The sequence below is a fragment of the Tenrec ecaudatus genome, chromosome 16 (assembly GCF_050624435.1).
Source record: "Tenrec ecaudatus isolate mTenEca1 chromosome 16, mTenEca1.hap1, whole genome shotgun sequence".
Lineage (NCBI taxonomy): Eukaryota > Metazoa > Chordata > Mammalia > Afrosoricida > Tenrecidae > Tenrec > Tenrec ecaudatus.
This window is the reverse complement of record NC_134545.1, coordinates 76574282-76595995: the sequence shown is the minus strand read 5'-3', so window position 1 is coordinate 76595995 and position 21714 is coordinate 76574282. Positions and strand designations below refer to the sequence as shown.

Sequence of the window (21714 nt, the reverse complement as noted above, 5' to 3'; positions counted from 1 at the left end):
TACCTGCTTATTTTTCTCGCAGGGCTATATATAACCCATAACAAAGTGTTGAAGATGGTGGGGGGGAATCCTATGGATTCTTGAAAAATTGGTTTTAGTTCAGTTTTCTAATAACCCCGACCAAGATTTAATAATATCTCTTTCTCAAGAAAAAAACAGACATCAATACCCAGAGAATAGGTGGGGGGTGTGTGTGTGTGTGTTAGATCACGTGTGTTAGTTTCAGCTATGGAACAAAGATCTCACTACAATTCATCATTCCAAAATCAACTACGAAGCTAAAAGCCATGGAAACATCTATGAAGTACAGATATATGCAAATTTCACCAACTCAGCTAAGTTATTCATTCGCTCTTTACTCTCAATTGAATAACATACAAAGAGAGATGTATTATTTCCTCTAAATCATTTTTGCTTGGCCTTTACAGAAGTCTTAAATGTGCTTACTCCATTGTTAAAAAATACCAGGACTTTAAACAGGTGTTTTAAAGAACACATTTTAATGAAGTCACTAACAATAAGATTGAGTGAGCTTCTAAATAAAGGGCAATTGAGACGTTTTGGATGATGGACTGTGGGTTTTTTCCTTTCGTAAAATATTGAACATGCATTCATCTGACCCTGCCTCAAAAGAAGAACCCCCAAACTGCAACAGTGGAGGCAGCAAGCGTGCTAGTCAGGCTTGTTATGTCCTTACGATTCTTCTTTCCTGCATCCGGTGAAGTAAGTAGGTAAGAGGGCAGCCTTAGTTTCGGAAATAGAGGAGCAACAGAATTTTAATGAAATGTCATGAACCCAGAGATTAAGGTTCAGTAGAGATCATCTCTGTACCGAAGAGTGATCCCGACTATCCTACTTTTAGTCTCATCTGTTCCCAAGATTTTACAATTTTAACTAGATAAATTTTCATTGAGATCCAAGCTTAAGTTTCCTCAGTACTTTATCCAATTACTGAATTAGTGCAGTACCGTTTTATTACTAAAAGTGGTAACAGAAGTGTTTAGGGGAGCATATGGGAAGCAAGCTCACAATGAGCTTTAACTGTTATTTATAGTCACTGAATCTGGCATGAGAGCCCTGTTGGTTACGTGGTAGGTTGCTACCTGCAAGGTGGGCAGTTCAAAGCCAGTGGCTGCTATGGGGAGAGAAAGAAGAGACTTTCTGCTCCTCAAAAGATTTACAGCGTCGGAAACCCCGCAGAGCAGTTCTACTGTGGATTATTTTTGGGGAATCTAGCATTTTATCTTACACATATGGGTTAATCATTCATTAAAAAAATCTCACTTGTAAAAAGAAGGTAACATGCTAATCTAATATGAATCCGTGATCTCCTACAGGATCCAGTTAGAAATTATTAAAAATTTCTGACTTGAAAGTAATGGCCTTAAGATTTGCACTTCCATTTTTTTTTTTTCACTTTGGGAGAATGAAATGGATAATTCAGGGCAACAAAAAGAATGGGAAACTTTGGGGTGGTGGTGGTGGTATAGCTGAAAAGATCAGGTTTTGTAGCTCCAGCAAAGCTCCACGTGTTGGACACTTGTGTTCGGGACGAAAGCCATCCCAGGCGGCGTTACTGTGGGCATATGCACAGCCGTGAGTGCCTCTTACCTGATACAAAGGGCCATCCTGAGGGCAGACTTGCGAGGCTGAGCAGTTCACACACCGAAACTGCGGAGGAGATGAACTCATCAGATAAGAGGCATCCACAACTGGACACATATTTAAAACGGATCATTTAAAATAGGATAATGTCAAACAGTCAGAGTTAACAGGATTACTTTAAAGTAAACACTTCCAGAGCATATGGTAGTTATTTTTGAAAAAAAAAATTTAAAACTTAAATAACAGTGATGGTTCAAATTCAGCTTGAAGTCATTTTAGCACGCAGGAAACCTTCACCCAAACGGTGGCCTACTCTTTCTTCTCCAAACATTACTGGGGGGTGGGTGGGGGTCTCATCTCTGGAGGACAAAGAGAGCACCCTCCCATTTCTTCAATCCTCCCCTGGATCAAGTTCTTTCCTCTCTCCTTTCTACCTTCCCTCTGAAAGAACACCGTCAAGGAGCTCAGAACTCCTAGCGGGCAGAGAACTTTGCTCACCTATAAGGAGGAAGGGGCGGGGTGGGGTACTTTCCCCTTTAGATTCACTTCTTTATATGAATCACATTAGAGTCTTAGTCTCCACATTAGGCTGTGAGCTCCTTGAGGCTGTATTTTATTAATATTTTCAGACTTAAAATAAGCTCAAGCCCAGGATGGCATAGGGCAGCCACTCTGCAAATGTTTCCTGAATAATTCAATGACCAAACAAATTTTTTAAACTACAGGGCTGACTCCTTTGTAAAACCATTATTTCCTAATGGTTTAACTATTCACATAAAAAAATAATAATTCCAGAATTTTGATTTCCAATACTATGTGAAATACTACTTAAATTATAAACTCCACTTTAATTGTAAGGGAAATACAAAACAGAAGATGTTTACTTTAAATTATGCATACAAATGACTTCAAAATGGAATAAAGGGAAATACATAAAAAATATGTGAGGTGCATATTACGCCAGATGAATCTCACATTCCAGAGTTGCTTTTTAAAAGGCAAACTTTCACAGCAACTTAAGTTAGCAAAAAATAAAATATAGTTGAAGCTTTTAAAATAAAAAGTTAGACAGTGTTGAGTGCCCTAAAAGACTCTGCCTTTGTTTGTCCGTAGGACTGAAGCCCTAGTTCTCTGTACGGGCTCACTGACTGACCGACCGACAGATGTAAGGCCCGCTTCACACTGCTCTCCTTTGGCAACCTTGTAGTTTCCTCTGAGGACTCCGGAAGCTCTGGTTTAGACTTTGTCTGATCATGCCAGTCTCAGATAACATTCCGTCAGAGCAAAATGTGGACGTAGAAAAAGGCAATTTCACCAAGTGATTGCTTTTTCCTATTAATCTCTTTGGTGCCAATCAAGATGGATATGTTTGCTTTCCCTAAAACTGCCTGGCAATGCAAGTCAACCGAAGCAAGGCACGAGGTAGTCACTTTTAGGCATGGTCCCGCTACCTCATCTAAGAGGTCTAGGGAGCTGTGGTGGTGTAGTGGGTGGGGTATGTGTTGGGTTGCTTTAACTGCAAGGTCAGCAGTTTGAAACCACTAGCCTTTCAGAGAAAGACAAACTTTTCTACTCTTGCAAACCCACGGGGACAGTTCTCTGTCCCACAGGTCACTGTGAGCCAGAATGGACTCATAGCAGTGAGTTTTTTTGTTTGTGGTTTTGGTGTGAGGGGGCAAGGTGAGTACAGCTGTTGAGTTTAGAGGAACATGGAAGTGATGAATGCGGAAGAAGAAAACCAGATGGGAGGTGTTTTCCAGGGACTACGGATTGAACTTCAGGAGGGTGGAGAGAAGTCTCAGAGGTTAGATATATACAGCCTTTGCTATCACTGGCTGATTAAAAAATGCCAAAATCTTATCGCATACTATTTGAAATTTACCCCATGCATTACATTTCCTCTTCGTATGCTAATTTATCTCAGTTGGGGAGACTGGAAAATTTCCCCCTCTCCCTCCATAGTCTCTGTATACAACTGTGAGCAAAGTTCAGAGCTGATTCTTGAAGTTAACAAGAGTTTAGAAGTTTATAACTATCATTCACACCAATCCTTAGCAAATGGCCTATCCAAGGGGCTTTGTATTCATATGGAAGTTTGAGAAGCACTTAAATAATATATATTTAATACTTTCTCCCACTAATAAGTAAAAGCTGAATGCCAGTATAAGAATCTCAAGGTGGCCAGATTGTTGAGAACTGAAAATTCTAAGAGTTGCTAGCTAAAGTTTGACCAGATGTTTGTTCCTGAAAAATCTTAGCAGAGAGAAACTTAGAAAGCCCAACTGTTTGCCTTATGAGTTATGCTAGCTTGAACTTTACCCAAACATATCTCAAAGAGAGGGTATCATAAAAGGCAATAGTCAGGATATTGTGTGATCAGATTTTTACAAAAACTATATATTATTTGATGCTCTTATAGGGCTAAAGACTGCTTAAAAGAACAAGCTAGGATGTCCAGAATGACACTGACACACAAAGTCTGTGAAAAATCACAAAGGCTGTGGAATCGTTTCATGACTATTTGAAGCCCCCTGTGTGTGTGTGTGTATATATATATATGTGTGTGTGTATATATATATATATACACACACATACACACACAAGTACATATACATAACACAGCAATAAAAGGGGGGCAACTCAAGACAGGTGAAGTATGTATTGCTTAATAAACTGTATTTCTAGATAGAAAAAAAAAAGAACTTAGAGTAAGTTAAGAGTTTTAACATCACTGGGGTACCCATGGGCTCGTGGAGGGCTGTTCCTGGTTCTGATCTGTTTTCTACAGACTGCTCTGACTGCTGTGTGGGGCAGACGGCAGGGGGACGAGGGCGGATGTGGGAAGCCCAGGTCACAGACGGTGGCATTGGCTTGGATCAGAGGTGGGAGGAGTGGAGGGGCTGACACAGGCTGGATTCTGAAGACAGGACTTTGGATGGAAGAGTCTACAGCATTCGCTAAAGATGGATTAAACAGAAGGAATGTAGCAAGGGCTGACTGCAGGGAGTTGGGTCTGAGCGACCGGAATGTGGAGGAACCAATCTGGGAAGCGCTGAGATTGTGAGGGCAGAGGGAGGAACGGACGTGGAGGAGAACAAGCAGAAATCATGTTTGTCATGCCTGAAAAACGAAGGGAGTTTTACTAGTTTCCAGTCACACTAAACACTGCTGCCCTTGCTTCCTGCTGTAACTTTTCCCGGAAAAAGAAACTATAAGGGGCTACAGTGCTTTTGGGACCAACTCAAAAAACATGCCTTCAACAACCAGGGCATTTAGACTACGTAGAAACATGACATGAGAAACACAACTCTAGGGGAAGCTGGTGTCACTGATGGTCCACTGATAAGAAACATCTGCGTCAGCTCGGCTGTGCTTTGACCTCAAATTAACAGGCAGTGTAAGCCACCTTTGGGGCTGGGCCTTGAGGAGGTTTTATAGTCGGGGGAAGTAGGGGAATCATTTACAACCCCTCAACCAGAAAGCAAATCTGCACTAAGCACACCTTGAACTATTAAAAAGCTAAATTAAGACAACATTAATATTATGTGCTCAAGACAATATTAAGGCCATGTGCAGCATCATACTATCCACTCCCAACAGTGCTGGGTAAGAGAGCGCGCTTACCAGTCCCGCCATCGGTACAGGCACCCAATGTCTTCTAGCTGTGAGGGTGAGATCAGGGCGGGATACGCACAGCCTTTTAAAGACCACGGAACGTCACAGAAAGAGAAGTAATAATTTACTAAATACAAAGGAATCGGATTTTTAAAAAAGGAGCCCAGAAGTTTAATGAGCGGTTGAAGAGCACACAACTAGTTACAGAGAGTGGTGCCAGAATGTAAATTTGTTTTTCTGCTTCCAGAATTGAACTCTTTCCAGAAGTGGCTCAAGAATTCAGGCTCACAGGAAGGCTTTCTCCAAGTGGGACTCAAACAGAGAAAAAGGAATTCTAATTTAGGAGGGGGTAGGTACTTCATTTATTATCATATCACATAAACACATTTCTTCCGAAAAGTCGTCCAATGTCCTTTCTATTCCGTAGCACAAAAGTGGATTTATTCCTTAACAGCCCCACAGAGCAGTTCATTCATGACATGTTTGTGAACCAGGTTAACCCAGTCACCCTTAAGACACTTAAATCTGCATGAACTGTCCTTGTGTGAGGTTAAATGTCTTGGTTTCCTTTTTTTTCTTATAACTTATGTTTTTATGACTAAATGCCATAAAACCTAGTTCATAGAAGGTATATTAAAATGATACAGAACTTAAAGCGATGATGCATTGTGCAGACCACCCACAGAATCTTAATGGCTGAAAGGGCACCGGGGGATCATCTAAATCCAGCCTTCCCATTCATCCTGGCTCGTGTTTACTAATGCACTCAGATTATAGCAAGAAATTCCAGTAACATCACTACTATAGTCCTTATTCTGATATATCCGCCTCACTATCCTCTAGCTCCCTAATTTTCTCTAATATCCATGTAATTGATAAATCAGGTCAAGTATTCTTAGACCCTCTATTTAGCCCTAATCGGAGACATAGCTCAAAATATGGATTTTCTTCTCTTCTTTGGGTTTTCTCTTTTTAATCGTTATGCACTGGGCAGCGTGCTAACTGCAAGGCCAGAAGCTGCAAACCACCGGCCGCTCCAGGGAGAAAGGTGAGGCTTTCCACTCCTGCAGAGTCACAGTCCAGAAACCCGCAGGGCACTTCTACTCTGTCCTATAAGGTTGCTGTGAGTTGGAAGAGATGGCAGAGAGTTTTTTTTTTGTTTTTTTTCCGGTAAGGCCTGCTGCCATCAGAAATCACTAGAGACTCACTCACCCATTTTACACAAAGAGGGTCCCTGCAGAAAGAGATGACCGACTGTTGGCTAGTTTGTCCTCTCTACCACATCCCAAAAACGAAGCTCTCAGGAGCCAGAGCGGACTCAGTCTCCCCTGTCCTCATTTAATTATGTGCAGGTTCACTTATTTTATTGGGTCTTGAAAACATGTAAGTTCTATCCTCTCTGTTTTGAGGCTAGTATTGAATCTCTTTTAGATGCGGCTTTAAACTCACCTTCAACATGGTAAAACCACATGTCTCACAGAGCTCGGACTTGAGCTACTTTTCACAGAGTGGATGGGAGAAACAGTAAGAAGAGGAACCCAGTGTCGTCTCTTTCCCAAGTTAGCTTGCTTTTAAGTTCTACTGTTAAACGTGAGTAGCGTGATGGTACACAGCTAGACAGATACATAAGTAAATATAAAAACAATTTACGTTTTCGCCTCTTAGTCGCCACCTTGTCATGTAGATGAATTCCATCGTATGATCCTTCCCCATAATCTCACCATTGCACAGCACATCCAGCTTTCAAAAGAACAAGTTAAGAACCCATTAACATACACAATTTGGACTTTTTATGTGGGTTAATTTTTTTCAAATTTCAAAATTATTAAAATAGTTATAACAAAATAGAAATGATCACCCGTCACTTATAAAAAGAATACTGTTTCAACAGTTTCAGTAATTGAAGTTTTAACAATTCAGGCATAAGTTCCTAAAACACTGTATTTGTTTCATATACCGACATCGTAACTTCATATGCATCATTTTGAAATGCCATATAGACTCTCCTAGTTCCTATCTCCGTGCAACCTTAGAAACTGCGATTCTGACGAGCTCTTACTGAGAGAGGAAACACTGGAGAACTCACAGCAGCTTCTTTGGCTGGTGAATTCATCTCTTAGAATGTTCTCACTTTCCCAGTATTCAAAGGGGTTTCTGGCTTCTCCTTAGTTAGGGCCTGCAGGAGGCCAGTGAATACACACAGGGACTCAGGGGGCCTGAGGAGCATGCGAGAATTTCCTATAGTCACTGTCGAGTGGATTCCACTCATATGCTTGCTTGGTGCCACTGAGACAGCTCCAAGTCAATGCGAACTCTCCACAACGTGCATTTCCTGTAACGTACCCATCTCCCACTGCTGCTGAATCAAGTCTGACTCACGATGAGCCCACAGGACAGTGCAGGACTGCCCCACAGGGCTTCCACGGCTGTCAACCTTTGAAGAAGTGGACGGCCACATTTTTCTCTGTGGAGTAGGTGGTGGGTTTGAACCATCAACCTCAGGGCTAGCAGCTGCATGCTTAACCCAGTACCACCAGGGCTACTGGAATTACCAATAACTCCCTCTCCACCAACAGAAGATTGAGGACTGTGCTACAGGCCTGTGTTTGTAGGGTTACCTGGCTTCTCTGGTTGGCTTGGTTCGTAACTTGCACAGTATTTATAAGATCTTCACTCTAAAGCAAACAACCCCAGCACTCCTTACGGAAGGCGGAGGAACTGGCAATCATTCGCTAAGCTAGCATAGTTTTAAAATGTTTATCGTACACTTCCAGCACTATTGTAATGCCGTAGCTACTCAAAGCAAACGGAGATGATTTAAAGTGTGCAGAGGGGGTAAGAAGAAAAGATTTTAAATTATTCTGTGCCTGATGAAATAGCGACAAGGGTTTTGAACTTCAAGCCCCCAATGAGTACAATTTTAATTGTATTCTGGACACTCTAAGTCAATTCGGTTGATTTGTTTGGCTGCTTTATGGTGACTCAGATGTCATCTTACTAACTCTTTTTTAAAAAGAACAAAATGTAGATTTCATTTTCTTTACCTGGTCTACAAAATAAATTCATAAGCCAAAAACTATAAGGGCTTATTTAGGAGGCCATTACTAATCAGGCATCCTGTGTTTACCCTGCCCTAGACAGCAGTGCTGTTGCAGAAGTTTTAGTGCTCTGAAATGTCGTTAAGTCATCCTCCTACATGTTGGACGTAAAATAAAGATGGAACAACATAGACTCCTGAAAATTCTAGGAAAAGCCCCACGCAGTGGGGTAGGTAAGGAACTATCAGTGGATTAAATATCCGCTTTCCATAAAAAAATATAATACAGCAGCAGGCAGTAATCTCTTCTCTTTCCATCTTTTTATTCAAAGAAATAGAATACAGCAGTGAGGCCATGCCAGATGAATAATTCTCTTAACTCTACCAACTTCCCCAAAACTAGAAAACAGTCACCCAGTGAGTTGGACATGATAATAATAAGGAAATTAAACCATGCATGGTATTTTGCAAACAGAGAATAAAATGCAAAACTGACCCCCCCAAACAATTTCATTTTCTATTTTCCACTGTAGTTGTATCTAAAATTATCTTTGTTCATTTCCTAAGTACACAGGGATGTGATATTTAACTTCCACTGTTTTTCCTAATATAAAGCTACACTGATTTTCATTGCAATATTAGTCACAAAAGGTAGGAAAAAAAACTACATCTTCATGAACAGATGACTGGACTCATCTACTGGTAAGGAGAAATGAAGTCCTGAGACAATCATTAAAATACTATGCTGAGTAAAATCAGTCAGTCACGAAAGGGCAGATACTGTATGACCCACTGACACTGATAACTGACCAATGCAGGGAGGCCAGAGTTTGTCAGTGGTTTCCAGGGGCGGGGGGTGGTGGGAGGAGGGAGTCCTTGCTTGGGGACACTGAGCTAAGGGGATTGGAATAACGTGCAGGAGAAGGGAGGGGACAGGTGGGCAATATGATGACTGGAACCTATGTCAATGGACAACACACACAGAAACTGTGCGCCTGGCAAATGTTTTCTTACAGAAATTCTTAACACAATCAGAGAACAAATGAAGAAATTTAAGCCTTTACCTCTAGAAATTTGTTTGCATTTATATGCCCAAACCACAATAAAATTAATTTTGAATGTGTATATTCATTAGTTCATCTGAAAGCAATTAAAAAAATTCAGGAGCCCAGGCTTCTTGAGAACACAGACTTAATGCCTGTCCATGTCGTTTATCATTTTATTTACTTCTCCTTCTACTGCTATTGACTCTATATGAGCCAGATAAACAATGATGCCTTTGATGTCTTGCATATATATCTGTAGATATGTATATCCATATGTATATGCATACCTATATATGCATACACAGACTCACATGTTTGTGTGTGTGCGTATAATACAAACGAGTCCTTTGTTTTCTAATGCTACTATCAAAATCCAAAGGGGAGGAACTAGAGCATAATGTCACAGCCATGCCCTTCTGATCATACATATTCTCTAAACATTAACTATGTTACAAACTGCACTGTCGTCACCATCACAGAAAATTTTTCTGTGCTATAAAGAAACAGGTAAATTGCACTTGTCCATATTCTAAATATCAGTTTTAGCTAGTGAAACATAATATCACTTTTGCATATTATGCAACTACGGGGTTTATGAAATCCTTTTTGTTAAGAGGCAATTTTTCTACTGTAAATAAAATAATCCATAAAGAGATGGTAATAATTGAACTCAAGGGTCTCAAGTAGTAATGTGACTCCATCCTAAAGAATGTTCGCATTAAAATATACACACAGACACACACACACTAACATACATACTCTCCATATTGCTTGTATATTCATTTTGGAAATATGTAAAGTTAAGTTCTTTAAATATCTCTTCTAACATCAAAGGCATTAGTACCATGTTTTGCTCAGGATATGCTAAACTAGGAAATGCATACAACATTGATCAAGTATTACCTTCTAAAAAAATAAAATTTTAATATGAAAATAATATATTTCTACAAAAGTTAAATATATTCTCAATTTTCTCTTCTGTCATTAGAATTCTATTTAAGATCAGAATCATCAAGATATTCAAGGTCAGATATTACATAACTTACCTCATAAGAACTTGGAAGCTTTAGTTTTAAACTTAGAAATTTTTTTATAGTTCCCACAGTTACACGTGTAGAGCATCGGATGAATTTCTTCATTAAACCCTGAAGTTAAAAAAAAACGCTATTGAAATATCCTATTTTTGTATAAACCCATAAACATAATCCACATTTCAAAATATATTCTGGAAATGTTTTGACTTGCAAGTCTTTAGCACCTGTGGGTAAAACTATTTTTAACTCTCACATACTTGTATGACCTTCTTTAAGAATGTATTTTCATGTACATTAGGAAAATTCTGGTAAACAGATAAAAAAATATGTTCCTCCTGGTTGACTCTTTGGTAAAGAACACATCGAGAGTTTCCGTGAAAATAGCAAAAGAAAGGTCATAAAAGGGATATCAAATATTTTATTAATGTCATGGCTAAAAGCATTAGGATCATTTTATAAAACCTTAGCTCATAACTTCTAAATTATGTTAAAAAGGACAGTAATTTCAGATGGAATGATGAAGAGTCCTACAATTAATTCAGCAGAGAGAGGCCAGTAGGCCCACAATATGCCCCCAGCAACAAAAAGGAACATTCTCTGGACTCTCGATTGGGCAGAATCAAATCCACCTTCCAACTCAGACCACCAAAAGGGGATCCAGAAAAGGTTCCTTTCTGCTCTTAAGACGATGGCAGCAACGCCTTTTAGCCTTCATGCCTTCAGTGTTAGAAGAGGTAAAAAGCCAGAACTGAACCAGAGAGCATCAAAAGTTAGACAAGCCGCGACGCAACTCAACAAATTCTAGTCCTTCTCTTGGATTCCTGACATTTTGAGGGCTTTGTGGTTGTTGTCTATGCCTCCCCCAATCAAAAACAAAACCCAAACCCTTACAATGTTTTTCTCTTGTTTCCACAATGGTATGACAGGTATCTCCACTAGGCAAATGAGTCGTCAGTCAAGTTGACATTTCTCTTAAGATCAAATTCACAATCCATAAATTAGTCACGTAAGGTGTAAGATTCAGGACATTCTAGTATTTTAATAGGTTGTGCAGTCACCATCACTACTTAATCACAGAATATTTTCATCACGCACAAATCCTTTGTCAGATACACATGCAACAATCACGTTTCTGATGAGTTTAATGGGCGATGAACTTATCAATGTAGGAGAGAGTCCAAGAAGGGCCTTGTAGGCTAAATAATACTATAAGCCAGTAAACTATGGTCATGGCCCTTGGAGCCAAATCTAGCCAGTCTCCTATTTTTATAAATAAAGTTTTATTGGAATATCACCTAGGCATATTGGTTTACTATTGTGCTACCAGAGACTCGTGGATCACTTCCGTAGAGACCATAATAGTTGCAGAGCCAATCTGGCTCTGATATTGGCAAGGTCTCCGACCTTGCCTTCTGCCTTATCCATATTCAGGCTGTGACTCTCCCTCACTCTCGATAAAAAATTAAGGGTACTAAGAGATTACTTTTAAAAATCTAGGTATGTAAGCAATAAATAAGGGAGAAATCTGTAGAAGTTGATTGCTAAAGGGAATGATGACTCCAAGGTTTTGAATTGTATTTTTAATTCAAAGATGTAAATGCAATAGGAAAGTCTAAGTCTAGGCATTGTGACAGTTAGATTTTACGTCCACTAGATTGTACCTGTGTGGAGGTCGGGGTAGGGTCCAACCTATCCATGAGGTCTTGGCCTGGTGATGCCTCCTTTACGGTGGGGAGCTTTCGATGAGAGACACTCACTTCCCTCTCTCCAGCCACCTTCACTTCCTGCTTGCCTGGGTTGCAGGTCTAGTTCTGTGGTTGACAGCCCATGGCAACCCGCTGTCCCTGGCTGGTGTGCTGCCTTGCCATGTTTCTGAAGACCGTGGATCCACTCCACTCTGCACCCACCAGCCTATGGCTTCCCAGTTTCCCACTTCACCTTCCTGCTTCATCCACTGGCAGCTGTGTTAGTCTGAAGTGCACCGGCTAGCATGTGACCCACAGACTTGAGTTGGAATGGGTAGGGATGCTTTTTGATATAATTTCTTTCTTGATATAAAGTCCTTTATTATAAATATATAAGGGTCACTGGTTTTGTTTTTCTAGAGAAATCAGCCTAACACACGTTTGAACATAACACATCTGCCTCTGGATAAGTAAGTTTAGGTGAGGTTGAAACTCCCAGGTGGGATATTTTAAAGTATTTATAGATATAATTCTCCAACTTGGGAGAGATGGCAGGGTTGGAATTAAGCATGTAAGAATCATTTGCAGAGGTGGAGCTCAGAAATGGAAGAGATCTCCTGGGATGAATACAGAGAAAGAAGTGTTGATTGGAGCCCTGACTATAAGGACACACTCACAGGTATGAAGCAGAAGGGAGGAGGCAGCAGGGTCAGCAGAGACAACGTGGGAATGGCCTGTAAGGATCCAGGCAACTCTGTGGAAGCCGTACATGCTAAGAAAGTGGCTTTAAGAATGGGAGGTGGAAGGATGAAGAAAAGCAGATAAAGACAGATTCAGTGGATAAAAGGTCAACTGAGATGGTGCAGGGCCACAAGGTCGATCAGAGGGGAGGGTCTCCGAGGGTTATGCTGCTTGTTCAGAGACAGTTCGGAACTTCCGTGCTTTATAAGTTGCTTACTGAAAATCCGCAGGGAAGCAGGTGGTGCGTTTATGAAGAGATGCCCACTCTTCCCGTAGACTCACCGCGGTAAGAGATAACAACTAATGTCCTAAATGAGGACCGCTGTCTCTGTGGGGGAAGAAGAGTCTTCGAAAGGGGGATTCCAGAAGCGAGTGGCAACAAGGGAGCAATGCAAAGCTTTGAGAGCCACAATGAAAAGATTTTCAAAGAGGAAAGGCTGCCCCAACAGCACATAAAACCCGAGAGATGCCCAGACGTGCTCATTTCTCCAAAGAGCTGCTGCACTTCATTACACATCCTGCTCAACCAACCCTTTTCAACAAAATTAATTATCACATCGTATTAGGATTTTTTAGATGTTTAAGACCTAACCAAGTTCCTTTAGGGATTTTTTTTTTAAACTGCTCAGATTTTCACAATGGAGGCCTTGGTGGCCTCGAGGTTACACACGGGACTGCTACCCACCAGTCAACTCTTGAAGAGAAAGACAAGGCTTTCTACTCCTGTAAAGTGTTCCTGAGAGACGGAGGGTGGGGGAGGGAGGGCAAAAAATGAGGAGCTGATACCAAGGGCTCAAGTAGAAAGATGTTTTGAAATTGATGATGGCAATGTATGCACAAATGTGCTGGACACAGTAGATGTATGTATGGATTGTGATAAGAGCTGTATGATTCCCCATTAAAATGATTTTTTTAAAAAGAGAGGTACAGTGTTGGAAACCCATAGGGCAGGTCTGCCCATGATTTCTGAGTTAGAATTGACTTGAGGACAGTGAGAGTTTAACTGCTTAATAGTCACACAGTGAACAGCCTTTGAATCACTGTGTTCCTATGTTTTTTTTTTTGTTTCAAGATGCTGGAACAAGTTAACATGAATTTTTAAAAATAATTTTATTAGGGGCTCATACAAGTCTTTTCACAATCCATACATACATCATTTGTGTCCAGCACATTTGAACATATGTTGCCATCATCATTCTCAAAACACCTGCTTTCTACTTGAGCCCTTGCTATCAGCTCCTCATTTTCCCCCTTCCTTCCTGCTTCCCCTCCCCCTGAATACTTGATAATTTATAAATAATTATTTTATCATATCTTACACTATCCGATGTCTCCCTCGCCCAGTTCTCTGCTGTCCATCCTCCAGGGAGGAGGTTACATGTAGACCTTGTCATCTGTTCCCCCTTTCTACCTCACCCTCCCTCCACCTTCCTGATATCACCACTCTCACCACTGATCCTGAGGGGCTCATCTGTCCTGGATTCCCCGTATTTCCAGTTCCTATCCATGCCAGTGTACATCTTCCAGTCCAGCTGGTTATATAAAGTAGAATTGGAGTCATGATAGTGGGGGGGGGGGGAGAGGAAGCATTCAAGAACTAGAGGAAAATTTTATGTTTCATTTTTGCTACACTGCACCCTGACTAGTTCGTCACCTCCCCACAGCCCTTCTGCAAGGGGATGTCCAATTTCTCCCAGATGGGCCCTGGGTCCCCACTCTGCACTCCCCCTCATTCACAATGCTATGATTTTTTTTTGTCTTTGATGCCTGATACCTGATCCCTTCGATGCCTTCAATTTTTTTTAAAAGTTCTCATTTCATAATTGAAAGATATAATTAAATGTACTAGTGAAAAAAATCAACCCACTAGCATACAAATTATACAGAGAAAATAAAAGAGAAACAATATTTTCAACAGCTGTTACTTGGTAGAACAAACTGACCAAAGTCTAATAGTTAAAGTAGTGAACATTTATAATTACAAAAAACGGCTTGCAACAGAATGAGGCAGGGAACATGACTTAAAATAGCCCCATGTAAAAACAAAGTAAAACCATTCGAGGCAAGTAGGATATTTTGAACTCTCTAATATAGGTCTTTTAAAGAAAATCCCTGGTGGGCAAGAGGCCAAAGAGTCCGTGGTTTGAGTGCACTAGCCGCCCTGGGGGAAGAGCGAGCAGTCTGCTTCCATCCAGGTTCCCAGCCATGGAAACCCGGCGTCCTCTTACTCCTTCCGATGGGGTCATTAGGACTGGGGCTGAGTCGATGTTGTGTTTGTTTCCCCCACTAGCAAGGGATACAGGTATAGAAATGCAGATTCTGTAGGGTATAGCTTAATGAACACAAGGACTTCAAACATCACAGGCACTTGTGCCATCTAGTTTTACTTCATAAACTACTTGTTTATATTACTGAGAATGAACTGGCAATGGCATGAACACCTCTTATTATAGTTTTGTTTTTCTTTGAAATATTTTATTTGAACTATGAAGATAGAGGTGAAATCTCTCTACCTGTCACTAAGTAACCCAAAAGTTCTACATTGTTTTTTAAAAAATAAATTGTCAGCTGCTCATACAGGCCACACGGGAAAGAGCATGCGTCACTTGCTCCTTTAATAAAGGAATAAAGGAGAACCCGTGAATAAAGGGAGGAATAAAGACAAGGGTCAGAAACCACACAGGCAGAAGAGGAAGGAGAAAGAGCAGTGGGAAATTCAACAATAGCCACTAGGTGGTGCCATTGGCCTGGTCGGCTCAATTGTGGAATTAAGGAAAAACCAGGTGTGCAAAATGCAAATACGTGGCCATTCAGGGGTGTATGACTTCTGAGTTGAATGTTTATAGCTTTAGGGTATCAGAGAATGGCACTGTGACTATTTGATCGTGTTACTAAAGTTTTTGAGAAAACAAAGCATTTTTAAGAAACTCATCAATAAAAGATTTAGGATTTACTATGAAATGACTAGAAAACACAGCAGCTCTTGTCCACCCACCTTGACTACATTGTCCCCTGACTGTCCGTTGTTGCGTAAACAATCTAGGCATATGGCAATCTGAGGGTCGCTTCTGTGGTAGTCTTTATCATCTTGGTTTTCATCGCCTTCTTCATCTCCTTTAGGTTTGTCAGCTTTGGAAGTATCATCTGCATAATTTAAGCACAACTGGGTTACATATCATATCATTAACCTTAATGTTAAACCACAAACTATTAATCAAGAAAAATTAATTTTAAAAGTTCCTACCACTTTTTGAAGAATAACATCTTTTACTAATTTTAGAATGTTCCAACCAACTCAATGCACAATGCATTATCATTATTTTTAAATAAGTGACTTATTAACATAGCCTATAATTTCTAATCTCCTTGGGACATCTAAATTAAGAGAGGCAGGACTAGCTATATTTTGTCACCAATAGAGTTCTGAATTAATAAATCCATAACCCCCATTTTATAGATTAAAAAGAAGAGATATAACATTTTCTCATTAACCTTGATGACATATAACCTACTATAATGAACTATCATCATCGTAAGGCATCCTGCTGGAGTGCCACAAGGTCAGGGATTCAAGCCCACCAGCCACTCTGTGGGAGAAAGATGAGACTGTCAGCTCCTCTGCAAATGTACAGTCTTGGGAATCCTATGGCGCAGGACACAATGAGCTGTAATGAACTCAATGGCATGAGGTTTGGCCCGGTTTTGCTATGATCTTATGGAAAAACCAGAGTTGGGAACTGAGCCCTCCAGTGAGCCTATGAAAACATATATATTCCTTTATGCAAGTTCAATGCTTTTGTAAAATGTCATCCTTAATTAAATGTGCTAAAATAACAATTGGAAAGGATACTGCTTTATTACAATTTTAGATATACTGTACTTTCTGCCTCATTTGCATCAATAAGAAACATATTGTCTTTTTTTATGGGCTCAGTAAATAATATCTATATTCAGAAATAATTAAAAATTCTTGAATCTCCTGAGAGCCAAAAGAGGAATTTGGATATTTAGCATGAGTGATGGGAAACAATTCTAGTAGGTGCCTGGACATAATTTTCACACCTCCAGAGTATGCAAGCTCACGATGTCTGAGCCACCTATGAGCACACCATTCTAAAGCATCAGGAAGTAGAAAACCATCTGGCCTGGCTGTCAGCCACTTCTTCCTTCCCTCTCTCATTAAAGCAAACATAACAAATCAAACGGATTTGGGGGCATAGTTGCCAGCTGGGGGCCTCCTTGAGCTCCCTTGAGTTCTCTAACTGTAATCACCATGGTGGTGGTGTCAGTCTCCTGTGTGAGCCCCCCTCTCTCTTCCCAAAGCTCAGCTTCCTCTGTTTCCAATCACTCCCAATTCGAGTGATTCCAGATCCACATGCTAGTGTCGGGAGATGCCACCTCCTGGATTCCAAGTTGCCGGGACCTCAGGGGACCAGAGAATTGCACTCAGGGTTTTCTAGGCAGTGCGCTCGATGGGTTCAAATGACCACCTTTTGGGGATGGCAGCTGAATGCCTGCCTACCCGCTACTCCCTCAGAACTCCTCCAGATCTACACACATTTGTGTAAGAATCTCAGCGAGAGAGAAATGTTTATGATGGAAATAAAGGGGCACATGGATTTGGGGGAGGGGGGCAAACCTAAGCTTGGTCAGGGATGCTAGTTCACCAAAGTGGCAAAAAGCTGGTTATTGGTTTTGCTGTTTAGATACAAGCGAAAGACAAAGTCACCTTGTCCATTTTCTTGAGGCTTATTTTTCTTCCAAAATTCAGATTCGCGCTCAAGTTCTTCTAATGTAAAAGAAAAAAAATCAGAGACACAATCAGGAAATTTTTAAGAACAAGGTTGATTTCACAAAATGCAAAAACTACAAGAAGTTGTAAAGCAACTTACGTTCTCGTAGTCCAGGGACCAGCTTAAATATAATTTCTTCTAATGTATTGTCCAACCTTTCAGAGAACAAGAGAAGGTATACTAACAGTGAAGACGTCAGAGTTCATATGCAAACAGTTTAAAGAGATCCGTATCACAGACGTATGCATTCAAAATGCAGCACAGACGGTGCGTGCCTATTTCTCACCTCTCTTCAGTGGGAGACTGATTAACCAATCCCTTCCTCTCCTGTATCTAGATCCTTCATTGATGGGCACAGTCTCAGACTCTCCCTGGAGTCACACTCTTTACCATGTGACTTTAAAATCCATCCATTAAGGGAACAGGCCTCGTGACTGGCTTAGGTCACTAGAATACAGCAGATGTGGCAGTGTTCTTTGTTCTGAACATCAAACACTTCAGTACACAGGTGCCCTCACCCTCCCTCTCTCTCTTAGAACCCTGCTATTGTGAGAAGCCAACAAGAGGAGGAGACACGGGGTCCAGGAGAGGCCAGCTGCCCTGCTGAGGCCACATTAAACCAGACCACAAAAAGCCCCACCCAACATATTAAAGGGGCCCTGGTAGAGTAGTGGGTTGCACGGTGTGTTGCTAACAACAAGGTCAGGAGTTCGAAACCACTAACTGCTCCCTAGGTGAAAGAGGAGGATTTCTATTCCTGTAAAGAGTTAACAGTCTCGGAAAGCCCCGGGGGCAATTCTACTCCATGCAGCCTAGCAGTCACTCTGGCTGGAAATGACGTGATGGCAATGAGTTTGGTTTTTGAAGTATATGAAAGAGCCAGGCCAACATCAAGATCAACTGAATGATCATTCCTGCTGGCCACTAACTGCAGACACACAAAAGAGACACATCCAAGGGCAGAAGAGCCACCTAACTGACTAATGGATTTGTGGGGAAAAATAAATATGTACTGTTTCAAGCATTATGTTTATGTATAGTCAGTTGACTTATACGGTGTTGAGTAGTGACAAACTACAACTATTGTGTTGCAGGGATTTTTTGGGGGGTAGATCTTACTTATTGTTAGTATACACATGACATACAATTTTAGAAAGCATAATTTGCTCATGTATCATTCTCAGATGTTCCCTCGCAGATGTTTATAAGTAATGTTTCCAACTCCAATGACAAACAGATTGGATTTGTAAAGCTACTGCTAAAAAAAAAAAAGTATTCAAATTTTAACAGAACCGACTTATGACAAAGTTCTCAGGACAGAGCCCTGTCCTAAGCATGGCCCCCCCATAGCCTGCCATGCAGCAGCAGCTAAGTGATAGATCCTGTCTCAAAACACCACAAGGCTGGCTCCTTTCTACACCAGGAACGGCCTCCAGCCCTCCCTGCCCAACATGGAGCCATTCTATTTCCTGGGGGAAAATACAAATATTTATCGGGGCATTTTTCAGGTTTTCCTTTCCTAAATTAAATCGAAACTCTTCCTTTTCATGGATAATCTTGTTATGCTTTGAATTACTCTCTGGCTCCCACCCCCCTCTCTTCACTGCTTTCCTTCTCTTGCTCTGCTCGGGAGCAGTGCTCTGAAAACCACACATACACACAGTGCTTTGATGGTCCCCCCAACCCTGCACCCCACGGAGAGCTCCTTGCTCAGGACTCTCCTCCACTCCCCTGCCCACGCGTGTCCTGTCCTCACGCCTGTGGCTGCAGATGCGCCCCTCTCACCTTTTCAAGAACATTACTCCAGCAATCCCCTCAAGAGATCTCTCAATCTTTCCTTCCAAATGGAAAAATTCTGAAGCCATCGTTAGTACAATTTCAGTTACAAACTTTCTTTCTTGTACCCTGTGGATCGCTCAGTGTCATCTATAACTTCTGCACTGAGTATGTTTTAAAAATTCCTTTTAAAAATTTTAAAACTATTAGAAATTAAAAAATATATTTTAAAAATACATTTTCCCTGCATTGCTCTGCAGCAGTTTTTAAAAGAGTTGTCCAATGATGCTTCCTTGAAACATTCCTCTCCTTTTCCTGTCTGTCCATGCTTTCCCGTCCAGCCACCTCTAGATTGGCGTATTCCTGAGTTGTGGACTCCCCACTCTTGACCTTTCTATGTATTTTCTTCCTTACGAATCTCATTCACATTTGTGGCTTAATAACTAACATATTAGCAGATGTTTTGGGTCTAGATTCATGTTACATCTCTCTGCTGAGCTTGTTTCGTATTTCCAATAGATGCTGAACATCTCAAGCACCTTCTTTTGTTTATCTACTTTAAGACAGTCACATCTACTTTCATTTTAATTACTTGTTAAAGGTTCATTTGTAATGGGTGCATAAGCAAATGTGGTGAAGAAAGCTGATGGTACCCAGCTATCAAAAGATATAACTCTGGGGTCTTAAAGGTTTGAAGATAAACAAGTGGCCATCTAGCTGAGAAGCAACAAAATCCACATGGAAGAAGTATCCCAGGTTTTGATGGGATCAGGTATCAGGGATCAAAGACCCTGAACAAAAAAATCATATCAATGTGAATGAGGGGGAGGACAGAGTGGAAACCCAAAGCCCATCTGTAGACAACTGGACAGTCCCTTACAGAAGGGTCACAAGGAAGAGGTGAGCCAGTCAGGGTGCAGTATAGCATCAAGGAAACATACAACTTTCCTCTAGCACTTTAATGGTTCTTCTCCCCACCACTATCATCACCCCAATTCCACCTTACAAATCTGCTAGACCAGAGCATGTACACAGATACAGATAAGAGTTGGAAACACAAGGAATCCAGGACAGATAAACCCCTCAGGACCAATAATGAAAGTAGTGATACCAGGAGGGTAGGGCAAAGGTGCGGGGGGCGGGTGGGGAAGGGAAGAAAGGGGGAACCAATCACAATGATCTACATATAACCCCCTTCCCGGGGGACAGCCAAGAGAAAAGTGGATAAAGAGAGACCTAGCAGTCGGTGTAAGACATGAAAAAAAATTATAAATTATCAAGAGTTCGGGAGGGAGGGAGTAAAGGAAATGAGCTGATACCAAGGGCTCAAGTAGAAAGAAAATATTCTGAAAATGATGATGGCAACATAAGTACAAATGTGCTTGACACATGGATACATGTATGGATTGTGATAAGAGCTTTAAGAGCCCCCAATAAAATTATTTTTAAAGTTAATTTTAAATGATGCTACCGCGCTCCCTAATATGCTCAATTTGCCATATAACCTCTCTGCCTTGATTTACACATCTACTCACCAATCCCCACTGATTGCTTCTTCTCAATGTCTTTCCCACCACTTCTCCCCTCAGTCTGCTCTCTCCATTCCTGGGTGCTGTGCTCGCTCCACACGCCTGCTACTGCAGACACTCCTCCAGAGAGTCAATCTCTCTCTTTGGCACTGACACGTCCCATGCCCGCTCCGCCCCTCTGCCACAATAACTTTTTGCTCTCTAGAGTCATTCCCTACAAATATATGATTATTTCTCCCCTATCAAATTAAGTCAAAACAAAAACATCTTGACATGACAACCCATCCTCAGCTACTAGTTTTCGTTTAATTTCTCTGTTTCCATCTGTTGCAAACTACCTAGAAAGAGGTGTCTGTACTTGCGGTTTCAAATTCTTTTCCCATCCCTTAGCTCTCAGAACAATCCAATTAAGTCTTGCTTTATAGCTCGATTTCAAGTGCCCTCTCGTCAGCGTCCATAGTGTCCTTGTTGCCAATTTCAACACCACCTCTCAGCCTTCACCTTACTAGACCCACAGAGCAACGTCTTACGCAGGTGAATACTTCCCTCTTCTTTGATATGTTTTCCTTCGTTTAATACACCACCACACTGGTTACAGCTCAGTTTCCTTTGCTAGTTCTTACTGCTCCGGGCCTCTGAAACGTGGGTCACACTCCAGAGTCCAATCTGCGTTCCTTGCTCTTCGCTCTACACTCATTTCCTTCACAATCTCACCCTGACCCAAACCTTAACTAAAGCCACCGCTCATCGACCATTTATGTCGTGGCTTGACTGTTTCTATAATGCAAGAAATTTTACCACCAATATTTCAAATGCCAGTTGGGTCAGCCATGGTGGACAGATTTCCATGGAC

The 21714-nt window shown here is 41.1% G+C and overlaps 1 protein-coding gene across 3 annotated transcripts in view; it reads right to left on the bottom strand.

The window, feature by feature from the left end:
- PCGF5 (polycomb group ring finger 5) overlaps positions 1-21714 on the bottom strand; it is a 170115-nt gene that overhangs the window by 10674 nt on the left and 137727 nt on the right. For 2 of the 3 annotated variants that reach the window (XM_075534581.1, XM_075534582.1), the window contains exons 4-9: positions 17656-17711; positions 17493-17552; positions 15759-15907; positions 10350-10448; positions 6871-6960; positions 1612-1671 (exon numbers count right to left, since the gene is read on the bottom strand). In XM_075534581.1, the coding sequence (XP_075390696.1) occupies positions 1612-1671; positions 6871-6960; positions 10350-10448; positions 15759-15907; positions 17493-17552; positions 17656-17711 (514 nt within the window). The remainder of the gene's footprint in view (positions 1-1611; positions 1672-6870; positions 6961-10349; positions 10449-15758; positions 15908-17492; positions 17553-17655; positions 17712-21714) is intronic. The other variant, XM_075534583.1, reaches the window with a different exon arrangement.